The 18,484-nt window shown below is 44.2% G+C and overlaps 1 protein-coding gene across 20 annotated transcripts in view; it reads right to left on the bottom strand.

Annotated features, from left to right (window-relative positions):
• LOC132910906 (mucin-5AC-like) overlaps window positions 1–18,484 on the bottom strand; it is a 44,852-nt gene that overhangs the window by 25,494 nt on the left and 874 nt on the right. For 2 of the 20 annotated variants that reach the window (XM_060967072.1, XM_060967075.1), the window contains exons 1-2: window positions 11,600–12,119; window positions 10,341–10,772 (exon numbers count right to left, since the gene is read on the bottom strand). The exons of 16 other annotated variants lie outside the window; for them this stretch is intronic. In XM_060967072.1, the coding sequence (XP_060823055.1) occupies window positions 10,341–10,397 (57 nt within the window). In that variant the 5' untranslated portion in view covers window positions 10,398–10,772; window positions 11,600–12,119. Of the gene's footprint in view, window positions 1–10,340; window positions 10,773–11,599; window positions 12,120–18,484 lie in introns of those variants that run through there. 2 more of the 20 variants (XM_060967071.1, XM_060967086.1) reach the window with 2 other exon arrangements.

Below are 18,484 nucleotides of genomic sequence, written 5' to 3' on the forward strand. Positions count from 1 at the left end.
TCTGGATAGACTTTACATTTCCCTGCGACAAGTAGAAACGAGAAGTCAATCGTATCTGCTGTTGGCGAGAACGTTCGAGCCTATGCACGTACAATCGAATACGATGACAACGGGTATTGATTCGCAGAAGTGACCAGAAACGACTCCTTCCTTCCTTCCCTCTCGTTTCTTTCTTTTTTTTTTTTTTTTATTGTAAAAAAATGCAGTTTCCATGAATGTCGATCAGTTTCCCTTCGATGAATGTATGACGCTGGTATAAAAATAAAACGTTAACGCGGCTTCGTAAAGGTTGCAATGAACAAAGACAGAGGACAGATAAGGAAAAAGGAAGAGAATTATAGAAAAAAAAAAGAAAAAAAGGAACGACGCCACTTTACCGGCACGAAGATTTCGACAAACGTCAGATCGTTTTCATGGACCGTGGATAGGCGAGGAGAAAAGACGTTTTCTAAAAGGTATAAGAGGAACGAGGCTCGTATTTTATCGCATTAGCAGGCAAATCGGTAAGCTGTCTCTTTCCGCGGGATTTTATAAACCTGACAGATTTGTAGCGGCGTCGCTAATTGCGTTGTCCTGTTTTTTCAGAGTTGATTGATTTAGTTACTTAACCCAGATACTGTCGGTTCTATGTCCGAGAACGCAGAGGTGACAACGTGGTCTGAACACGCGTACCAGCGCGTATGGTCAACCCGGCTACGTTCTCTAAATATTTTCATTCGTTTCCATGCTCATCTGTCCGACCGGACTTTTTCCCATTAACAAGAAGCAAGAAAAACAACGAGCACGATCGCCGTTGTTGTATCTTCAAATATTGTAGTACAGAGCCGGATAAACGTAACCACGTTACGCGTTTCGACATTTTCGAAATAAAAAAGACCGATATTTAACGATTCGAGGACGACTCGAGGAGCATGAAATATTTCCAACGTCGTGTATCTGGGCGTTCATTGTACCAATTAAAACATGCTGCAAGGTTTCGATAGATAGACAGACAGGTCGATGCATGGGGCTTCCATAATCCATTTGCAAAAGCTTTAGGCTCATATGTCTATCGCGCAGCGAAATAATTACTGTAATTTAGGCCGAGATGGTACCGACGTCGTGCTAATCTATTTGTCTTCTTTTTTTATATAGATTTCACAATATCTTGTTAGAAAATTGCATTCTCTTCCTCTCTTGTATTATCAAAGAGTATTCGACCTCGGGACACGATATTTATGCATCGGTTACAAACTGCATTTCTTCCGTTGGATTTCGAAACAATTTGTTCCGGTGTGGTGTACGTGAACGCAAAGTAGAGGAGAGGCGCGATCAAAAATGGATCGGTTGATTTAAAAGTATAGCGTCGATGCAGAGCGGCAAAGCAGCACCTACGACTAGTGCGGTGGACTGCCGTATTTACGACCGTCTATCGATCCTTATACGTTCATTTATTAATGCCGATGTGGGGCACTGTTAACCTTTTCGTATGTCGCCGCGCCCACGCCACGCCACGCCGCTTCGCCACTCGCCCTACCACGCCAACATTTCCATATTTTCGTCCGATCGCTTACAAAGTCAACGATAAGCGGAATTTGATGACCTACTCCGAAATTTTCAATCGACGTCGCTCTGATCGCTAAACGCCGATAAAATGTAAAATTTAAGACGCGGAAATTTCTTATTTGCCATAAAAAAAAAGAAAGAAAGAACGAAAAAGGAAGAATAAAAAGAAGCGAACAACGCTACCTTCGTTGTTGGTGGAAACTAGTTTCGCGAAGCGAAAGAACTTCCGTTAACTTAATCACGATGTAGGCGGTGGAAAGTCTGCCAGCGGAGGATTCGATCGACTTCGAATCGTTGAAAACTTGTAGATCGCGGAAATGAAAAGCAGGAGCGGTATTCGAGGAAGAGAGGGCAAAATCAAAAGGTCGATGTGATTGTTCCGATGAAATTAGATAGCGGTAGTTGGACACGGAACACGCGAAGGCTCGCGGAGTAATTGTGGTTAAAAGTCGCGTTTAACGAGATAGCCGGTTAATTGATAATTACGCCGTAGTACAAAGAAAACTGCGCCGAACGATGTCGCGTGTGCAATTAATAGAGACACCGCTGTGAACGCGTCTCGTAATTAAAACACGAATAACTAACGAGAAATTATACCGAGCGCGCTCGAATCTGCGAACGCGTGCGAAAACGGAACGAAGACGTCGAAGTCGGCCGTTTCGCGACTTCGATAATTGTCTGAAAAGTTGGCCGATTATACGCTCGTTGACTCGTCTCTGAGAGGAAATTCGTCGAGTCGGCGAATCATTCGCTTGCTCGAGGATTCGACGCAATCGTTCGACGGCGGCGGCGACCGATCGATATTCGTCGAAAATAGATGAATATAAAATTCGCGAACTACGGCGTGAAGGCACCGACGGTTCATTAACGAATCCGGGTGTGAATGAAACTCTCCTTTCGTCGAATACAACTGTCAGCCCGGTGTTCTCGACCTCTTCTTCCAAAAGATCTTTTTCTTCTCTAAGTCGCTTCGACTAGGAATATTTCACGCGCTGCCGAATTGCGAGGAAATCCCAGAGGCTTCGACAGTACGTCGTACATTACGCTAAAAGCGATCGACGAATTCCATAGAATTCGATCGAAAAGTGGACACGCGTTTGAATATTTACAGCTCTGAAAACTTTCCACTCGTAACATATATTCGAAGAAAAAGGAAGAAAAAGAGGATTCTCTTATCTAGAAGTTACTTCGACGAATTCAGAAAACCAACTGTGGATGTTACGTACCGAGAGAAATATAAAACGAGGTCGAACGATGTTTCGAGTCTTTCGTTCGCGCATAGTGAAAAGATTGTTGGTGGTATTTCGACCAAATAACTTTCGAATCGGCAATTTAAACTTTTAATTACTCCTCCGTTTTCGCTACTCGAACGTCAGTGGTTAGGAGGCAAGCAGATATTCGCGAGAGAACGTTCGGAATAGGCGCACTGCTACGTGCCGTCAGCCGACAGATTGACGAAAATGTTGCGCGATTCCTCGGTCGGCGAAACGACATCGCCTTTTTCGCTCCGTTCGCGTTTCTCGTTTCACGAGGTAATTTCCAAGCGATCGAAGATTTTTCGCCTCGGTGGAGTACGGAGAGAAATCCGTTTTTCCAACCGGCTGCATGCCGATGAGACGTCGAGATGACATCGTCGAGAGAGCGATCCTATCTCCTTTTCCTTGTAGCTCTTCTTTCCTCCCCTAGTTAGACTTCCAAGACAATTATCGTTCTTCCTATATCCCAGCATGGCCTCGCTTATCGCTCTTCGATGTTTTTATTAATCAATTTCTTTCCACGTACTGCTCGTCCCTCGAGAAGAAATTCGTATCAAAATTGTGGTGAAAATTTACGAAGAATACGACGACGATGATTTCTGAAAGCGTTAAATTCATACTCGAAGGACTCTTTTGGTTTCACTATAAAAACTGAACAGTCAACAGATGGAAGAGATTGGATTGGCAAACGAGCCCGGTAAATGTGATATCGCGAGAACAGAGTACGCTGAACGGTTGCTTTTTGTAGTTATTATGATCAACAGCACGATCGTCATCGTCGCGATCGGTGTCAGTGAAGTGAACTCGAGGATTTACGAGCCACTCGTTGCGATATCCGACTGCTCGGAACGTAGCCCGTGACACAGCGGGTCCTCGAAGCGGTTTAACGAGGAAACTCTTTCGCTATTGCAGTTTTGCTTTCTGCTCTTTCTCGTGTTTGCTCTCGCTTGCGTTTCAGAACTTACTTGTTCGAAGGAAGCGAACGATTCAACATGCAGTTTCACGCGGACGTATTTTTAATTTGTTATTTGATTCATTTTTATTACACGACTCGAAGGAATTGATCGGTAGAGTAAAGTCGTGCAATCGCGTCGAAACCTAGCGTGGCCTGCACTCGTATTGACAATCTTGCGCGACCTCATTTTCCTATCAATCGTAGGGAATTCGAAAGGAGCAAAACAAATCGAAGCGGGAAACACCATGGCGCGGATAAAATTAGATTCGCTTACTTGAAATTCAGATGAATCCTGTTAAACGAAGATGGACGCGAAAGAACTCGCAGAATGAGCGAAACATGGCGCGCAGTCGAAAGAAAAATTGCGGGGACGTGTTAGTGACGAGGCGGAAATAACGATGCGAAACCGTGTCAGAAAGAATAATTAAAACTGTGGAGAACACGACCCCGATTGTGAATGAAAAGACGAACGAGCCGGGAAAGTATGTATGCTGCGTCTGAATAGTAAATAGTAACTCCGCGGACGATTATTAATGTAAGTGGAAGGATCAGCAAACAGACTCGACAGATACTGATCAAAGGGAGGTAGCTCAATGCTTGTTCAAAGTTGAAAAGACAAACATTTTGCAGGAGTTACGAAGCGTAAGATCGAGTCTTGTCCTTGTGTAACTTGCACGTAATTCTTATCAGAGGAAAAAGAAAAGAAGAAGAAGAAGAAGAAGAAGACGAAGTGGAACAAGATGTTTCATGGAGTAGATCTACCTCTTGACGAAGAGAGGAAAGAGGGGAACGTACGATGGTCGAAACTTCTTTACTGTGCGTCGTGCCGCATTGGCGACATATTTCGCAGAGTAGCGAAACGGCTTCGTACCGCTTGCCAAGAAAAGAAATCGAAAATATATAGCAAGTTTCTTGCAACTACGTATCGTGTAAGCCAATGTAGTGTACAAGCGTCTAGAGGTAGAAGACTACAAAATAAAATATAGAGTCGATTGATGCATCGATGCATATATATAACGTTGAATGGAATATTTTATAGAAACTAAACCAAGGCTAAGGACTATATATATGAAGTCGATGCTGCCCTAGCTAACCTTTCAGGTGGTTCTTGTCTTTGTAGATTTCTGTCAATTCAATTTGAACCCTCGCTGCGCGCCCTATATATCGTAATCCTTGAAAACCTCGTACGTTAAGGGTCGATGGAAGACGTAAGATAACAACGAATTCTAATACTTCCTAAAACATCCCTCAAACTAGAGCGATCGTTTGGTATCCTCGAGTGCAAGCATAGGGGAGAAATTCCCCTAATTCTCTCCGCCCAGTAAACAAGATTCCTTTGTGCAACGTCATACAATCAAAATGCTTCGTATAACGCGAAGATCTTCGTGTATTCTACCCTTCGATCTTATCGTTTTATAGCATCCGATAGAATCAAGCAAACTTACACAAACGAAAATAAAGAAGATGTTGTATCTCGTAAATGTTTTGAAACATCCGATTCGACCAAACGTCCTTCGTTTTTCTTAACAAGTATGGGGAAAAAAGAAAGGAAACGAGCGACGTCTTGCAGACTTCGAGGAGAACGAAATGCCAGCAAGACTGGACGTTCGGTTGCGCGTCGCTCGCTAACCGGAAGAAACGGAATACGACAAAAAGGAATAAGAAAGAAAGGAAAGGATAGGAACTGCGGCGTAGGTAGTGACGTAACAGAGACACGGCCCTTTGACTTGACCAATTCCAACCTGTACAACACGGTGCAACACGCGGCTTATCAACACGATTGCGCGTTGTAATCTATGCTCAGAGGCATATAGCCGAGTAGTAGGAGTCAACGTACTGCCACTCGTCGACCGGCTACACCGGGAATATCGACGAAGGAGAAACAGTGGCGCAGTGCCGGTGTTCTCCTACTACTTCGACCTCCTGGTGCCAGCTGCATGCAAGCGGCGAAATACTGCGTGTCAAAGTTGAATTCATCGTGACAGCTTGCATTCTTCCATGGGCTGCTCGTACATTCTTCGTTTTCGTTTCTATACTCTGCCTGCGGGGAGAACTCGACTTCGTCTCGGTTAAGATTCTGCCGCCGAACGTGGACGAATTTCGTCCACAATGTTTAAGAACGTTAACGTTGATAGGATTTTGAATATTCGATGAAAATAGAGATCCGACACGAGTCGAATAAGAGGGGAAATTTCGTAGTTCTCCCTTTTGGAGTGGCGAGCAATTATTTCTGGACAAGATGATAACTTACGTACATATATCAGGGCACAGTCTTTTGGGGTTAATTTTGCCTATGAAAATAATGAATCGAGTACACGCGAGGCCTAGTTCCACAGAAATTTTAGTAGTTGAAACGCTTACAGTCGGGTAACCTGATTTCTATCACCTGCTATTTATCGAAGTGCTTCCCCTTGCAAGCGCAGTTTCTTCAAGGTTTACGAATCAACCGACGTATCCGCGTATTTTTATTATATTTATAACCCATTTTAAAAATATGCCACGGAGATATACCGTTTTCGGCCAGTGAAAGATAATTACAAGTCGTTTGAAAAAAAAGCGATTATTTCAACGTGAATGGTTGTTTCGAAACGTCAAGCAAAGCAAAAGAGAAGCATTCTTGCCGGGTATTTTTACCCTTCCCTTGTTGCGAACGAGGCTTATTATCCCATTTACCGTGACTGGCGAAAGGGTCGTTTCGCGAACCCTTCGTCTAATTTAGCCGGCGTTGCGCATTGCAGCCGTAGTCGGCCGACCAAGTAGTAAAAGTCAATGTACGTCCGACAGAAGAATGGTGCACGTGATAGTGCATATCGACGAATGAAGAGTGGCGCAGTGCTGGTGTTCTCCTACCACTTTTCATGACGCTCGGCCACGCGAATTGTTAGACGATTGTACCGGAGGTGACGGGGCGAAACATCGTTCAAACTCGATGCGATGCACTCTGAATGCCTCGCTTCTTATCTTCTCGATCGACCTTAAAACGTCCGGCCAGCACGGCAATTCGCCGTAGATACGATTTGACAAATCGACGATAGATTTCCATAAGGCTGAAAGAAAAGGAATGCATCGTATAATTTCATGTAACGTACGCGTTCGATCTGTTTTACGAAGAATCGACTTGTGGAAGGTATTAGAGCGAGCTCTATTACAAATTAATCCCGCTAATGGCATAGCTCGTGTTGGAAATATAGCAACAACGATATTTTTATGTCCATCGCGAGACTATAGCTCTAATTTGAAATTAATCGTCAAAATCACCTTTCTTTTTCTTTTTAACTTAATGTCGTTTTTTCTTTTAGTCGTCGTTCTAACAGTCGTACTAACACGTCCTAGTTTCTTAATTCGACTTTCGTGGAAAGAACGTTGCAGCGTTTTATTAGTCGGCAAGGTGACCGACGAGCGTATTCGTCGAAAAATCGATACGCCGCATCTTTTTGTCATCGTGTCAGCGAGTCGGTGAACAAATGGTGTTTCTTCTGACTGAGATGGAAGAGACAGGAAACAGACGACATTACCGGGGAAATATTCCAGTCGTCGATGTTACCCCGCGTGTTGCGATCTCACATTAAACTAATTTCATCGCGTAATCGGCTACCAGAGCGTAGAAGCACAGTCGATGCTCTACTTTCGAACAGAGACAGAGAAATAGAAACGGATGTTTATCGATACGATAGGAAGAGGTTTTGTTTTTTATCGAAAAGGAGTACAGACGTCGGGAAACAACCGGATGACGATAATAGGAAGACGTATATGTACGCTTTTCGAAGCTGTGCCAGCTTTACAGCCTTCTCCTTGTGATTAATTCCCGGATGAAAGACGTGTACGATGAAACATTCGCAGCCGTCTACTTGTTCACGCAATTGATTACGATCTAATGAAACGTGTAATTACTCAATGGGTATAATATACCGTTCAACTACGAGCCATTAATTTGCCCGTCTTTGCCTCTTTTATCTCTTTCCCTTCTCTTTCTTTCGTTTCATCTTCCTTTCGTTTCTCCATCGCCTCCTCTTTCTTCGCAGAACAAATTCACGGTCGCTCGTTAGAAAACAAACGGAAGAGGATTAGCATTGATTCGTCAGAATACATTTCCTCCCGAGCGCAACTAATCAAGTTTGCCATCTTAGTCGAGTTTGTTGTTCGGGATTTGTACGATTCCTATCGTGATCGTTTCGACTATAGATTGTAAATCACTGTTGGTAGCTGTTTTACGAATCTCGCAGCATGAATGCTATGGAACTCCCACGTTGAAAATTTCGTACGTTTAATACGAACGATCATGGTAGTTTGGTACGTGCTGTTATCGCGTGAAGGGGTGGGAAATTGGGACAGGAACAGCGAACCATCGCGTCGCCGAGAACACGGCAATTCTCCAGTGTCGAGATTTACGAGATGCGCCTTCAAGTAAACCGCAATGCCAACAAACCGGCTCCCTTTTCACCCTTTCATCCTCGCACACGAATTAATCCAAGAGGCGTGACAGTCGACGCGTTTAACCGGCGTGTCGTCTTTATCGCCCGTAGAGAATAATAAATTCGAAAAAAGATAGAACGAAGAGTGACAAAACACGTATCAAACTGTATCCGCTTTAAAACAATTGGACGAACCTTATCGCGAATATTCGCGCGCATTATCGTTGATGCATTTGAATCGTCAAACCAATACTTTAGGAACGAACTACGTTTCGAAGGTATTCCAGACGAATTATTACCGTTATTGCTAATCGAACGATATTGCGAGTTCTAGGAATGGTAGGAATTATCTGTTCCACGAGCAAAGTAGATTCGCGAAATAATTTCCGTGCAGATGTATCCCCGTCGATCAATGTCCAACTTCGTATTGTTCGTTCCTAACAATGTGCACGCGGATGATTGGTTCCTCTGACCGATAATCCGTAATACGTATTACTTATCGAACGTACACTCGTGATTTCCGAGTATTCGATAATTTTTGCAGCTATTTGCGTGACGAGAGAATCGGGTTTTCCTCGTGCAAAAATTTACCAGAACCGTGCGTGGATAAAGAAAGAAACGGGTTTAGTTTGGCGAGAAACTTTCATATTCGAGTAAGTCGCACCCTCTTTCCGGTTGGAAAATCGAACCAGCCTTACCGACACCTTCGATTCCCGAGTACTATTGCGCGTATTTGCGTGGTTGCGTGCACCTCGTAAATTTCCACGGAGGAATTGTTCGAAAGTCGTCGAGTTTCTTGTACGCGAGATGCACGGGATGTCTCGTGGAACTTGAATCGTCATTGTAGCAATTTGAGATGCGAGGAGAACTTTCAACGCAGTATTCCACGTGTCTATAATTCCATACTGTGTCAGCCACGCGATTTCGTGTTTGATCTTTCGTTGTCCCTTTCAAAGGAGGAAATTCGTTTATTCGACGATCAAGTGGTAAAAGCTAAATAGTAAAAGCGAAGTAAAAGTCGATACGCCGGCATCGATTTTGATATTGAGGAGGACACCGTGTACCGCGCTGCGGAAACACGTGTTGTCTCGAGCGTAGACGAATAAAAGGAGTTCGGTTTTCGAAGGAACGATCGATAAAGCTATAAAGCGGTTTCCACGGACGAAGGCGACGGAAACAAAAGTCACGCGTAGTAAAGCCCAATCGAGGCCGGTTCGGTGAAACAAGCGCTACCGAGCTTTGAGATTCTCCGTGAAAGGAAAAACGCGTAGAATTAACCTTGAATAGCTAGAGCAATGGTTGAAATAGCGCGAACGCGGCTAGCAAGGTATGCTATGATTTTTGTCGATATTTCATAATCAGCGTTACGTAAATATCGTTCTTGCATAGCGAATCAAACTGCTAGAAGAGAATAAAAACCATCGAGTTTTAAGCTTAGTCTCGATTAGGAAGATCGTCGAGCTCAAGTGCTAGCCAAACTTTCCTCTCTCGTCGGATAAAATCGCCGATCCCTCTTCGCTAAATCTCCGCTATACACAGAGATTTCGATACGGTGATAACATCGATCGTCGAGATAAAGTATACGGCGAGGCAGTACCGAGAGAATCTGAATACCGAACTATAATAGCGACAGTCGACGAGGAAGAAACTCGGCAAACTGTTACTTTTTTACCTTTGTGATCGAGCCACGGTTCTTTAAAAATTCTTGATCGTGTATTTCCGGAACCGACGGTTCTCTTCGAGTCGTCTACATCGTCGAGGATCGTATAATACGAAAAAGAGCCACTCGATCGAATCCTTCTTCTTTCAATACCTCCGACAACCTATACTACTCCTTTAATAATATCGCCTACGAGTAGCAGCAGACACACACATACTCGTTCCAAGAGATACGTCATCGACCCAAACGATCGAGAACTATCGTACGTTAGTATCGGAAGTGCTGTTGCTTTGGGTATTATCGAGAAACAGCCTCAAGGGAACGACAAAGAATAACCGAATCTCTGTATATCGTACACCGATACCATTGACGTGTACTATTCGAGAATATTTGTAAGCAGGGCTCTCGTATCCAACATCTTCCGGCGAATCTACTCTGTGAAAATATCGTTAGAAAATCAGGAAGACGATCCACGAACGATGCAACGATCTTCCGGTCAATTTCTCTCTCACCTTGTCAATTGGCATTGAAGGGCACGCACGACAGAGGTTCCAGAATGAACCAATCATGAGGCCGCGGTGTGTGGGGCAGTGGAACAGTAGTGACACACAGCCGCTGCGGTAGCGACGGGGCCGTTTAGACGACGGGCACGGTCGTCAGGCCAGGTTGATTTCCTCCCGAGGACGTGGCTCCTCGGCGTCGACGATGCGGCTACACTTGCTTCACTTCCTCCTGCTCCTTCTTTGCTTCTCGCCTCTCACCTTCGCCTCTCTTCGCTGCTCCTCTCTTCTCCGCCGCCGCCACCTCCACTCTACCACCTGCTCCTACCTCCTCTCCTCGTTTTCGTTCTCTTCTTCTTCTTCCTCCGGTGGCTATACTCCTGCTGCTTCTTCCTTCAAGGCAGTATTCGCGAACGGTGGTCGGACGTCCGTCTTGTGGCCCGTCTGAGCGTACGTGTGTACGAGCGCACGAGGATGGTAGACGGGCAGGCGAGTACGAGCGCGAGCACGCGCGCGCGCGCGCGCGAGTCCAGTGAGTGCGTGCGCGCGATCGACGTAGAGCGCCGGTGTGCGAGTCACCAGCGTGGCGATGCCGATAGGGAGAGATTGGAAAAGAAAGAACAGAGAAAAAGACATGACGTATGAGCGTGTCGTAGCAGCAGCGAAAAGGGAAGGAAAAGGTGTTTGCGCCGGCTCGTCCAAGGATGCGGTCTCCTTCAGGCTTGGGCTTTAACCCTTTGCGCTAGTACGTCTCTACCCGCAATCGCAATCGAACCGAATTTTGTTACGTTACTTTCCTGCTATCCACTCGATTGGATGGAATTTCAATCGTGTAGAGTAGATTCGCGGAGATGGTCTGTGTCGATCTTGCCGGTGACTAATGCAAAGGGTTCGCTCGTGATAGTTCGTGGCTAAATAGGATAGGGTGTAAGACCGGTAGGCGATATTCGATTTATGGTGCAGTTTAAATCGAATGGTCGAAAGCAATCGAATTAAAGAGGGAGGAGCCGGCTGTATTTCTTTCCATAGAGTACGATAACAATGAGCTGAAAGAAAGAAGAAAGAATCGCGTACGCGACAACTTTGTTTAAAGTATCGTCAGAGTGACGATCGTGTTACGGAAACGGTCCGAAAGGGGAGGACAACGACCAGAGACCAGGGACATTGGAACGGATTAAACCGTATATCGAAGGAAAGACAAATGTAAGAGTAGGAAAGGCGAAGACAGGAAGCGGAAGGCAAAATAGGGCTGGGTCGTATTCGAAGCCTACCACTCCATCGTCTCCGTCGTTGGGGGTTTTCCGCTGTCTTCTATCGTAGACCGATATATTCCTGCTTTCCTCTTCTTTCTCAACTTTCACCACTCTCCGAGGACAGTTAAACTCGTAACCGTGATTCGGTGATGGATCGCGTACCCAAGAGTATTATTGGCCCGGCGTGATGTTCACCGGCTGAAATTCACCGCATCCGGAAGTAATCTTTTCGCGTGCATACGTGCGTACGTATTGGTTACGCGCGGGTGTCTATGCGTGTATGTCGTGTACGGATGTGTGTATATGCGCGAATGTGTATATATTGTATATTATATGTGTATATAGCGTAATGTATTACAAGCGGCGATGCAAAGTAACACTCGGACGCGTTGTACGTATGGAATAACGAGACGGAGGGCAGAGCGAGAACGGAATCGTGAGAGGCACTGGTCCCAACGTCGCACCGATCGCACCGACGACTTTGCGTAGAGCGCCGCGTCGCCGGCGAGACGGCTCGACGGTAGAAGGGGTTGCCAGAGCGCAGGCGCCCAACCGGATCGGGTCGATAGTCCGCAACGTTACTCCCTGTTTTCCTCTCTCCTTCTTCGCTCCAGTCCCCTCTCTGTCTCTTTCTCTCTCGCTCTCCGTTTCGTATCGCCTTTCTCTCTGCAATTTCTCTTTCTATCTACCATGTGGCTATCTTCGTTTTTCCTTAGATCCGACTTCCAACTCTCTCCCACTTTTTTAGCATTTTTGCGATTTTTCACGTCGCTGTCTCCGTCTCCCGCTATATTCCTCCTTACGTGCCTCTTTCTTTTCTTCCTGTTGTCTGTTGCCTCTCAGCCACCTTTGTTTTTCGCCCCGTGTACCGGCAAGGCACACTCCCTTTTGGTCAACCTGTCTCTTTCATCCCCCTACGAGCACCGTTACCCTTTCTGAATTTTCTTCCCGTTTCTTCTCTCTTTCTTCTTTGCGCTTCTCGTTTACTTCGACTATCTCGCTTCTACGTTTCGACGTTCCCCACATCAACGTATAAATTTTCAAAATGCGCTCTCAACCGTGACGAAAGCCATGCCCCGCAGGATCTTACCCTCCCACACCGATAATAGTCCTGCGGTCCTTACTCTCGGGATTTGTCCGATGAATCTCGTTGCTTTAATACATACACGAATACGTGTATTTACATCGTTCATTTCAAAATTACCCCTTAGCCAGTGTCTCAGAGGTTTATTTTTATACATTTTCCCTGTGGAACATCGATTTACCGATTTGATCCATGCCCTTTTCGTCGTAACACAAAATCTGTGCGAAAAAACTTTCGAAAAGTAGCTCGACTACAGAGAGATAATGGCACGCTGGTACCCTCAACACATTTCATATTTGTCGATGCATCTTCCACGCTGTTCCGCAGAGGATTTCCGGCGTAAAAATTCCATCGTCTTATCCTGACGTGCGCGCGAGATTTTCTCGTTTTTCCGCGACGCTTCCCTTCTTCTTCTTCCTCGGTGGCTGTCTCCCACCCACGGGAACGTTAGGCGGCACTCGATCGTGCATCTTTCTCCCCCTCTCGACTGTTAGTCGTCCCGTTCGCGTAGCCGGCGCCGCTATGTCGGGCCAGCGTCGCGACGCTGCTAACCTTCCTGCGGATGCAGATATAGGCGCGTTTTGCGGCGTTCCATGCTTCGACCATCGCTTTTGATATATACTTGTTCATTGTTCGTTTTTCGACTAAATTCCTCCGTTTTTTATTTTTACTTTTTATTATTTTTCTCTTTTTTTTTTTGGTTTCCCTAATTTCTAAAAACGGCACGTGCATGATTTTCTCTATTCCTCGATGTTTCCTCTCGATTTTTTAACGGGTGAAAGACAATGGAGAGAAAAGGCGCGGTTGAAATTCGTACGGTAAGTTTTGGACACGCAGCCGGGGATATGGGTTACGAGGGGGACGCTGATTGTTCGAATAGACGAATAATGGTTCGGCCGATGCGCGAATTGAAAAGGGGCGAGACACGCTCGAGGGATTCGCCGCGATCCGCGGATCGTTTTCGATATTGTGTCCGCCAGTGTACAACCGTGTCTGGCTTCAGCCGACTGATTCAGCCGACTATCGCGTATTGTTTGAATAAGGAACAACGGGTTTATGGCTGCGGGAAAGATCTAAACCGATAAGATTATTAGGCGCGATCCGAAGAAACCCTGGAAGATTCTGTTCGAAAGATAGAAATAAGTATCGTACGCTCCGAGGCAAAAATATATGAAAGAACGACGGAGAAGGACGAGCACCGGTATTATTTGCGAGATCTTGCGCTACGATCGCGTTACCGCGTAGAATTTTCTATTCCGATCCCGACTCGACTCCAGTCCATCGCGGCCATTACCTGTGCATCAATCATACCTAATCGACTTCTAGATATCGTTTCAACCTTGAGAAACTACAGCTCCGCAAACATTGCCAACATCACACGTAGATAGGATTCGACTTATCTCTTGAAGGGATGATCGTTACGTAACACCACGTAATATATCCTGTTTAGCCGTGAAACACTTATTTTCGTTGGCGGGAGGGACACGCCTGCCAACCATTCCCGAGTAGCACGTTTCCATCGACCCGGACTCTCTTTCCCAGCGATATTCTCCGGCACGTAGATATTCCTTCGTGTGCGTTAAATAACATATCCATGACCTAAATAATCCTGAATTTCATCATCTTCGATAACCAGACGTAGAATGCTAGACGTCGGCTCAAAAAAACCTCTCTGTAGATCCTTTCTTATACGTCGTAGTATACTCGTACTCGCGAATGCAGAACTGCAAATGGAAATGTCTCGTCTGTCTCTCGAAGGAAGCGTATCCTTCTTCCTGCCGTGAATCTTGGATCAATCGTGCAGAAGGCCGATAGACGGTTAACGCGTCTCAAATTGTATTCGGAAGAAGCAATCCGAGCGTTCGTTTAAGCAAAGTACGAATCGAATTTAATCGATACTTTTACTCTGTCTTTAGTTAGTAGCTAAATATTCTAATTTTCCAAGTGCGTATCACGTCGATAAAGTTCGATTCGAAGCGTCCATAGTGTAGATAGTAATTTCGTAGAATCGTCAAATCGGTAAGTACAAAATTTGAACCAACGATAATTGGCTGACGAATTTTCACGGTTAGCGCGTCTACGTGTACTCTTATCTATCCTTCGATCGGTTTCTTTGAGACGTCGAATTGCTCCGTAATTAATTCGAGCCGCGGCTCGGCCGCAGCCACGCGAAGTGGATGGAAATTGTTAAAGAGCAAAGCTTTAAAAGAAAAAAGTAGATAAAGTAAGGACTAGGAATTAACCGTTCGCACTTGACTATTCCAATCACATTTTCATTAAATTCTCCAGTAATTTTAGCAATTCCATGAAATCAACGATTTCAACTGCTGATGAAACTTACGAGTGCCTCGAATTGATCGCACTCGCCGTTTTAATCCTACGGTCTCGCGGAATATCGAATATCTGTTATTTCTATTGGATCCTAAACATTGAGAATCTTTGATTCGAAATGCACGAGTGTGCGGTCATAGATCGAAGAATTAACGATTCGCAATTATCGCGAAATTCCTGCAAACGTGATCGAGAGAGAAAAGTAAGTACGTACGGCCGACACGCGAAATTTATACTTACCTGCGGTATTAATATATTTAGTTCCACGCGGCCGCATCGTATAGCGTGCAAGCTACAGAATAAAATGTTGATTTTTATATTCGCACGTGTACGTACATACCACCATCTACTTGCGACTATGGAATACAGGCACTGGTGAATCGCGTATGCGGGCACGAGTTTTTCAACTTCCTACGTGTTCTTAAGGCTGTGTGCGCCTAAAATTGAACTCCATGTAGAAACGAAGATTCAAACTCTAACGGCGGAGGCTTCGGTTGTCGGATACAGCGTTGATCGTTCCTGCTATCGTCAAAATTATTTTCCTCGGGAAAAACGAATATTAATCTCGAGCAGCTTGCTTCTCATTCTATCCTTTCTTTCTCAGCAAAGAGATAATCCGCGCACGTTGGTCCAAACAATTGGATACTTTTTAGAGACAATTAGGTGCTTAGCGTTTCGTTTCTGCTCCTTAGAATCTAAAAATTGTCGCGAAGGAAACAATGTTCTAATCGTTCCATTTACGTCTACGCTCGTTGTTCGGCTATGACGCGATATAGCAAAAGGATTATCCGATCTTTGTATCCGTTTGATCGTCACGCGAACAGCCGACTGATCGTGGCTAATTACTGTAATTGCGCTGAATAGGGAAAAAAAGAAAGGAAAAGAAAAGAGGAAAAAGGAAGTACATCCAGTGTCCTTGACAACGCAGCAGAAATATACCGAAGGAGGAAAATTGTTTTATGAGAAAAAAAAGTGGGGAAAAAAGGGAAAAGAGAATAAAAAAGAAAGCAAAAAAAAGGCTTTCGCGTGGAGCACAGCCTCGCATTGTCGTTTCCTAAAGTTCCCATCCTAAGCAGGTAACCGGCCTAATTTTCGTGGTTAATTAAAAGGAGACGAGGAGACGCGCACGATACCGGAAACGCGACGTTTTTTCATCTCTGGAAATTTCAGACGGATGGAGGGAGCAGGAAAAATAATGAAATTATAGAACATTATGATATCCAACAAAGAGCACGTCGACGGCTCGATTTAATTCTCCTCCGCGAGAATCCTACCACCGGTAATCACCACGGCTCGTTAAAAATGAGTCGAGCCTAGAGGCAGCGTCTATGCAGCCGCAAGTGGGTTAATTAAAATCTTTAGCCAAGTATCGTACCGGTGTACGCCTATTTTGCAAATTTATCGCCGATCGACCAGGGCAGTTGATAAAATCCTTCGGATAAACTTCCTCCGAGACGTCTGTGCCACGACCAACTAGCAAATTTTAATATCACTCCCAGCTTCAAGAAGCAACGGGGAGCACGATAAAACGTAGAATAATTTAAGAAGCGTTTCTACTAATATCGATCTTACGTCTAAACAATATTAATTCGAATCGACTTATTTAGAATAAAGTTATTGCCGAGAAACGAAAGGACTTAAATTTACGTAGCTCTGGAAGCAATAACGTGCTTAAGATACACTTGTTTACTTCGATAGATTTTCTTTATTTACAACGCAATGTAAATAGTTCCCTATCCTAGTTTCGATGAAAGTAAAGGAAGATCAACGAGTCGATGTATATAAATTTCGAAAAAAAAACAAAAACAAACAAATGGATTTGGGTTAGTCTGACGTTCAAGTACAGAACGCGATGTACGTTGATGTTAATTTTATATTGTTCATGCGCTGTGCTGTTAAGTGGGTGACAGCCTTTAACAGGGGTGCCGGTCGGAGAATAGAAGAAACGTTTGGTCGACACGCAAAGTTCACTAAAGCATAACGTTGAACGTGACCCAGCAGCACATATATATACACGTGAGTACCCTGCGCTTGCCGATGATAAGTTACGCTCGACTTCCGCTTCCGTTCACTGCATCCACGTTCGGTCGCACGTACGGCACCTGCTCGAATTGCATGAATTACATCGCATCCAATACACGTTGGTGTGAAATAGAAAAAAGAAAAAAGGAAAAAAATAGCAGTACGCCATATGCCGTAAATTTATTTGCGATACTTTAACCATTCTCTCTCCCTTCCCTCCTTTTTCGTCCGCCATCAATCACAATAGCAAATGTCAATCGCATATAGACGTTTATAATTTATTCCATTGGTCGGTTAGATTGTCGACGATCGGGTCGTTAATCAGGCACGAGATTAATTTTAAGCATTCGATGAAATTAGAAAAATAAGGTGTCTCCGGAATTTGTTCACATATGTAGGTAAGCCAATACGGCTTTGCCAAGTTCTACACCTACAAGACATAATAGCAAGTGGTTCAAGTGGACTGCAGAAGTGGAATTGGTGTCGTCTTTTGTTCTCGCCGAATCAGCACCAACCTCTTTTTCTTGGCATTCTTAGAAATCAATACGTGCTTCCTAAGTTTCTAATACACGGCAGGCCTATCGCTAGTCTATAATATTATATACACGTTGTTTGACACGAATCGTCGAGTTTCTTATTACAGACACCTAACCGGACCGGTTCTTTAAAATTTAGCCTAATGAAATAATTCGACGATTTCGTGTCTTCTATCTTACATGATGAAACGCTTATTCTATCCGTGTGTCTAGATCTGTACGGATGTATACGGCATAATGACCCTCTCGTAGTTAGTAGCAATGGGGCCACGCAAACTTGGAACGTGTTTAATCTGTATAACATGTAAAGGAAGGATTGTATAGGTGCTAAAAGGGTAGAACCAATTCGACTGTTCAAAGGATAGGAGGGGTAAAGGGTATACAAATGCAAGGCCCGTGAAAAAATAAAACATTCAACTGATGTATTTTAAGAAAGGTTATTTTTATATATTGTCACATTATACAGTAGGATTTTGAAAAGTTTACTCTTTCGATATTCGCCGAAATTCGTGTTCGCGGAGCAATACATCGTGTGAAATCCCTTGTGATTGCGGATTGAACCGAAAATGCGGATAGAGACCGATAGCCATCCTTCTTCTTTCAAGGAAATTTTATCACGTACCAATTCGATAATGTTAATGTAACGTTACCGATGATAATGGAATGTATCATGGTATCGTTCAGTTTCTTTACAAAAGACAAAGTATTAAAAAAAGTAAATGGTTTATATCGTATAAAAAGTACTGAAAAAGACAAACTAATGAAAATATTTTGCAGATAATACCTAAATCAAATTTATATGTCTACGAGTTAAAAATGCAACGTGCTGATAAAAATACGATATTTAAGTAGAAAGAATAAGAAAGACAAAGAAAACGAATCGGTACGAGATAAGCATTTACCAAATACACCGCCGTGCCGGATGAATAA

Source organism: Bombus pascuorum, chromosome 9, assembly GCF_905332965.1.
Source record: "Bombus pascuorum chromosome 9, iyBomPasc1.1, whole genome shotgun sequence".
In the NCBI taxonomy this organism is placed as follows: domain Eukaryota; kingdom Metazoa; phylum Arthropoda; class Insecta; order Hymenoptera; family Apidae; genus Bombus; species Bombus pascuorum.